The 6844-nt window shown below is 31.1% G+C and overlaps 1 protein-coding gene across 1 annotated transcript; it reads left to right on the forward strand.

Annotated features, from left to right (window-relative positions):
- The first annotated feature begins 3911 nt into the window (after positions 1 to 3911).
- On the forward strand, positions 3912 to 5477 carry LOC133319294 (early boundary activity protein 2-like). The gene is made up of 6 exons (XM_061523240.1): positions 3912 to 3957; positions 4331 to 4626; positions 4701 to 4820; positions 4896 to 5008; positions 5084 to 5227; positions 5339 to 5477. The coding sequence occupies exons 1-6, from the start codon at positions 3912 to 3914 to the stop codon at positions 5475 to 5477; spliced, it is 858 nt and encodes a 285-aa protein (XP_061379224.1).
- Positions 5478 to 6844: the final 1367 nt, after the last annotated feature.

The following is a 6844-nucleotide window of genomic DNA, read 5'->3' on the forward strand; positions in this document are numbered from 1 at the left end:
GCGTCCCCGAAAATGTTGTCAGGTATAAAAATATATAGAATATATTTTTCTATATCAAATAAATATTAAATATATTTTTGTAAAGGAATATTGTGATAAAGATTTCAACTAAAAATCTCAATGGATATTTCAGGACTAGTATCACAACAAAGTGTGCGGACGAAAGCAAGATGTTCCGAACGCGCGAACTAAACAAAAAGAAGCGAAAGTCCACAAAGAAAGAAAATATCGCCCCAGATGATGAATCAGAAGACTCTTCTTTTTCTGATTAGAAAAACAAAATAAACAAATAACACGAGATAATTAAAAAATACTAGTCAGGTAATTAATTACTATCATTAATAAAATTTATTATAAGTGAACGTCTGTTACTTTTATTATTTAGGTCGTTTTAATTATTTTTCAAAAACAGAAACAAACTTCGTGTTGAATACGCTCTTGACGTAAAATATCGTTGTTTTTGGTTGAAAGTCAGTTCAGTGTTGACGATATAAATAGTAAATGTTCTCGTTTCATCAACATCTCATATCATCTCAATAAAGGAGACCTCGCGAATATTCAATTCCATGCTAAGTATGTTTTTTTTATTTACAGACATAAGGACGTAAGGACCAAATAAGACGGCGTGTTAGTTGCATAACTCTGCCGCTGGCAACCCCAGTGTCAGTCTAAAGCCTTGATTAAGGAGGAGAGTTAGCGTATAATTATATTTTTAAATTATTTATTAGAATATTTTGAAATTGTGCTTGTGAACATGTAATGTTTACAGGTAATTAAAATACAAGATCTCGTCCATCATGTTTTATTCAATAACCCTTAATACCTACGGCTTGCATTTCTTAGTACGCTTTATTAACTGGCGTGTTCAAATATTTCTCTTAAGTATGTATTGCAACATATTATTTCAACTCCAAAATTATTTAACGTAGTCCATTCTGAATTTCAAGAAAATTTCATAGTTCCTAAGTTAATACCTATAAGAAAAGGAACTCCGGTCACTAATTAGCTAACTTTCCGAAAAACCCGAATTCAAATGGAGTCAACAGACATTGGTTTATAACTTATGCTAGGTACCAGCCCCGGCTTGGCACGGGCTCTTTACAAAAACTATAAAATAGCTTTAATTTAATTTTGAGAATTGTTAAACTTATATTATATTAACTTACAAATGATAAGCCCGAATTAAATGATTTAAAAAGTTATTTACACGATGATACTGATATAGGCTGGAAAACGAAGTAATTTATTTTGATGAGACTTAATACCGTATTATTGTAAGAAGCTTCCCAAGAAACGCTTAAGGAATGCAGATTATTAAAAGTTGTAAAATGGAAACAATATGTTATCCTTAAGGTACAGACATATGCCACCGGGGACGTTTCTGTAGACCTATATAATATACACAATTCCACCATATATTATTATTTTGTTACATCTCAAAGACTTCAGGCAGCTGTTTCGTTAAAAGCTCTCAGACGGCTCATGTTTTCCCGACATCTTCAACAAATATCGTTAATTTCATTTTCAAGAAATTTAACCATTGAAAATTTCTCTTAATTCAAATAAAATAAAAAAAAATATGTTTATATATAACATACCTATAACCAGCTGTATTTTTTTGTGTTGTTAAAATAAGTACGATTTATAGATACTTATACTTATATATTATGGGTTCAACAGAAAAGTTCTCAAGTTAATACCTATAAGCAAAGGAATTCCGGTCACTAATTAGCTAATTTCCTGAAAAAACCGAATCCAAATGGAGTCACCGGATATTTGTTTATTTGTATGAATGGTTAAAAAGTGAGAAACTCATAAATTACAAAGTCTTCTTAAAGGAATTAATAATCATATAATTTTCCTAAGTTTTAACATTTCGTGTTAAAAATGAAATCACAAACGAATATAAGTAAATATCAAAAGTTTTATATATTGTTAGCATTATTTATTATTATATGCTATAATATACCTTCCTATTTAAACAATTTTTAAATACGGTAATTAATTGAAGATAAGTGTCGTGGTGGCCTGGAGGTTAAAACACCACCTCTGATGCATGAGGGCGCGGTTTCGAAACCTGGCAAGTACCAATGTGATTTTTCCGAGTCATATGTGCTTTCTAAGAGTATTTAGACACCACTGACAGACGGTGAAGGAAAACATCGTGAGGAAACCTGGTCTTACAATTTCAAATTATAAAATTGAAATCGCCAACCCGTCTTCAGCAAGCGTGGTGATTAATGCTCTAACCTTCTCCATGTGAGAAGAAGCCTTTGCTCAGCAGAGGGCTCCGATACAATCAAATTATTTTTTTTATTATTAATAAGGGTAATTTAATTGGTTTGTTTCTTGGCTCAAAATAAATATTAACTGATAGAACTAAAGTACCAAAACGTTAAAAATGTTTTGAATTTTCTTGTTTCAATGAACTTGGTGAAAATGAATTAATTAGATTTTTTTTATATAGATGGTCACTTGTGAGCAGCTATTCGTTTCAATAAAACATAACACCTTTAGAACACATTTAATAAAGTAGATTATTAAAACATCCATTTTATTTTATTCCATAAAATACAAGGTATATATGTATGGGTACATTTGGTGGTATAAAAATGAAGCAGTAGAAATAAATCATTTTTTCTTACTTTCCCTACATAAGTATATGAAATGAAATTTCAGAATCAAACTAAACCTTAATTTACAAAATATAAACATAGTGTATATTTTCTAATATCTTACTTTGTTATAGATGAGATACCAACAAAATTAACAAATTGTAATCTGGTATAAAAAAAAACATTAAAGAAACGATCGTAAAATTTGTGATCAATTTTTCAAATTTTGTAATTTTCATTTTTAATTTCATATTTTTCTGAAACAGAAAAGTTTTGGTTATTTTATAGAATTTTTTAATTTTTTTGTATATAAATCATCATAATTTCATAGCAGGACTTTAAATAATTAAACTAGTAATGGGACTCTTATATCCAATTCAATACGAATTCTTTTATTAAAAAATATATGTTTGTATGTCAATATCAGACTTGGAAAAAGATTTGAACGAATTTGTTTCAGTTTTTAATATGATATAATTATTTATGCTCGTATAATGCTTTAAGTTAGCCCGTAATTAAAATTTAAAACAGTCAAGCGAAACCACGTCTAAATATTAGTATAGTTTGCAAACATTAATTATCTATAGTAGCTATATAAATGATTTCCCTTTAATTATTATATAACAAGGGTGTTTAAAAACAGTTGAATTTTGAAGCCAACGTTTGTAAAGCGAACTAAATTGTTAAAAATAGACTAAAATAAATATATAATAATAACGACATACTTACTTAATTGTTTCAGAAAAGGAACAAAACAATTTCTGGTATTTTAAAAATAAAATATATTTATAATCCCTATAAGAATTACGCTTGAAAGCTAATTAGCTCCATAAAAGGATTAACTAGTTACTAGTGAATGAATTTTCTTCGTAGTCTTATCTGTATTTGAAAGAATTGAAAACAATAGAGGGCAATAAGAATAGAGGATGTACCTGATAAAGAAACAAAAGAGTAATATAATGGAACCCCCAAAGCTACCCGAAGGCGAGCTGATTTGGTCAACCCTGTTGCGAATATTGGTCAGTGTACACTCAGTAACTGAGGAAGTAACCACACCTGCGTTCATTGTGATATTTTAACTGTGATTGTAGTTTTAAATATCGGTAAGTTTAAATTTTAACATTTTTCAATATATTAAATTTTGTACCTGCGACATGCAATTGAGAGACTTCGTATTTTAACATGTACTAGTTTTGTCTAATCTCGTGTTTATTAATAGCAAAAGCTATTTATAAATTTGTTAAGCAATAGTTATTTTTGCAGTTTATAATGACATCCGTGATCATAACATCCGAAATGGATGCGGCACTGGCCTTATTGGACTTACACAGGAGTAATAATGGTAATTATTTTTGCTCAATAATAAATTTAAAAAGTCCAGTTAATCTTTTCAGTATTACATGACTTGATCAATAAGTTTGTATGATTAATTCTAATGTGTGTTTTTATTATGAATTTTATTAATTTCAGACAGAGATAATTCCCGGCGTATGGCCAACGTGGATGGGCCAGTTCATATTGCAACAATTTTAAACAGTTATATAACTTCCAAGGTATTAAGAATATTAGTAGTTATTATATTTATGTAAAACTATTAATGATTTTTGTTAATACAAAAAAAAAAATATTTCACTAATTTCAGACATCGATTTCACCGAGTACCAGCCCTACCGCTAAGACAACCACCGCGCAAAAATCGTAGAATCTTTCGCCAGGAAGAAAACACCAAAAGCAACCAGTCCCCAAGAAGAAAATAACATACGAGGTGGCCACCCAAACGGATTTCGAAGTGAATGTATCTCAAATAGAAAAAATGGAAAAAGTAATTAAAGATTTATGTTCCAAAATAGAAGTCCTAGAAGCGAAACTTAAAACCGAAAAGCCAGAGACCCCCTCATTTACAGATTCATTCGAACGAATGCCAGACTATTCGAGTGATGACTATTTCAGACCACAACCAAGAAGGAGATCTAATAAGCGAAAAAGAAATTTGACAGTCACCACAGACTTCGTAAGTAAAATTATAAAAGATATAAGTAGTCCCCTTTTTACCATTGAAACTTTCTAATTAACATATCCTTTCAGAGTTCAATTGGAGATTGCGATTCTACATTTAATAAAGGCAAAGATGATTCTATAGAGAACGATGTGAAGCGAATAAAAGCTTCGACGCCGAAAAATAATCTTAAGACTAATAACGACTCGGTAAACCAAATTATTTGTATTAATTATGTTGTTTATGTTATTGCTATATATGCTATAATATTCCTCAATTTATAGGTGCCTATCGGTGATGGAAATGCTGTGGTCCCAGCTAGGCTTTTTAGGCATATGGATTGGACTTCATACACAAACGCTACAAGAAAACTACTAACTGCTGTATTTTCGAGAAAGTCAGTAGAAAACTCTAATTTCATAATAGAAAAAATCGTTCCAGTATACTAAGTAAATAATAATTATATTTTCAGGGTACTGGCAACCCACTCTTTAACTGGAAAACCTTCTCCAGCATTTCCAGACAAACCGGCTAAAAAGAAGCTGGATCCAAAGTTGGTAAATGACATTGTACAGACGGTAGTAGAAAAATGTTGCGTCCCCGAAAATGTTGTCAGGTATAAAAATATATAGAATATATTTTTCTATATCAAATAAATATTAAATATATTTTTGTAAAGGAATATTGTGATAAAGATTTCCACTAAAAATCTCAATGGATATTTCAGGACTAGTATCACAACAAAGTGTGCGGACGAAAGCAAAATGTTCCGAACGCGCGAACTAAACAAAAAGAAGCCAAAGTCCACAAAGAAAGAAAATATCGCCCCAGATGATGAATCAGAAGACTCTTCGTTTTCTGATTAGAAAAACAAAACAAATAAATAACACGAGATAATTGAAAAATACTAGTCAGGTAATTAATTACTATCATTAATAAAATATATTTTAAGTGAACGTCTGTTACTTTTGTTATTTAAGTCGTTTTAATTATTTTTCAAAAACAGAAACAAACTTCGTGTTGAATACGCTCTTGACGTAATATATTGTTGTTTTTGGTTGAAAGTCAGTTCAGTGTTGACGATATAAATAGTTCAGTGTTGACGATATAAAAAAAAGAAAAAAAACAATTAAATAAACTTTAAGTTAAAGTAAGTAAGTCGTCCTTTGATTTAACTACAATTGCGTCACTGGATTCAGTTTTTCGCAGGAATATTTTCCCGTTACGCGTCCAGACGAAACGATATTGATTTTGCTTGGCCAAAATACGAGCTGCGGAGTAGGTGTCTTTAGCCGTGGGGGATAAGTGCTCCGAAATAGATACTGGTCTCTTCTCACCAGGTACTCCAAGATGTGATGTATTTAGCTTGTCTTTTTTATTCAACTTATTAAAGTTTATTACGCCAGCCAAAAATGTATCTCTTATTAGGGGAGAATTAAATTTTACAATAATAGATCTTGGGCGCAAGGAATTTCTATTTATTTTCGCAACACGGGTGCACTTTACTACACTTCCTTCAGGCATATTAACGTTGGTAATCTTACCAATCTGTTTTACCGTTTTTAGCAGGTTTTCGCTTCTTTTTTCAGGAATGCAGTGCAATTCAATGTTACTTGCCCTTGACTCCCTATCTAAAATATTAATTGTATTTGTTTGATTTTTTAGGATTTCCCTAAGTTCACTGTTTTCTTTAATTAACGACTGGTTTTCCTTCTTTACACCATCTAATTCTTGTTTACCAGTTTCAATGAGGCCCGATAGGTGTTCTAATGAGGATGTTATATTTTTAAAAACGCTCAGTTCTTCTCGAATTTTTTGTAGTTCCACACTTATTGTTCGAGAAAAAACTTCCTGCACCTCTCTCCTTATGGCTGATAGCCAATCGCTATTTGTTGCCGCAGTTTCTTCGTTGCTTTTAAATATATTTGTGTCGTTGCTTTCGGGTACCGCAGAAGGAGATTTATTCTTGCAGGTGGCACACATCCACTGCCCTCATACCACCGATGTTCTAGCACCAGGCTGAACAATGCAATCAAAATGGTACTTTGTGTTACATTTATAACAGTTAATCCTTTTTTGTGTAACTAGTATGATCAATTTGCATACATTACACGTACTCGACATCTTTGAACACTTTAAAAATAAAGAATAATGTAATATGACAAGTATGGTCTGTCGTTGGTGAGATTTGAACCAAGGACCTGACGCTTTGTTTGGGTCGTATTAATCGTAC

This window comes from Danaus plexippus, chromosome 17 (assembly GCF_018135715.1).
Source record: "Danaus plexippus chromosome 17, MEX_DaPlex, whole genome shotgun sequence".
In the NCBI taxonomy this organism is placed as follows: Eukaryota; Metazoa; Arthropoda; class Insecta; order Lepidoptera; family Nymphalidae; genus Danaus; species Danaus plexippus.

Coding starts and splice junctions, on each gene's coding strand:
- LOC133319294 (XM_061523240.1), top strand. CDS start 3,912: ATGGATGCGGCACTGGCCTTATTGGACTTACACAGGAGTAATAATG. Junction 4,627..4,700: donor TGACAGTCACCACAGACTTC/GTAAGTAAAATT, acceptor ATATCCTTTCAG/AGTTCAATTGGAGATTGCGA. Junction 4,821..4,895: donor TTAAGACTAATAACGACTCG/GTAAACCAAATT, acceptor CTCAATTTATAG/GTGCCTATCGGTGATGGAAA.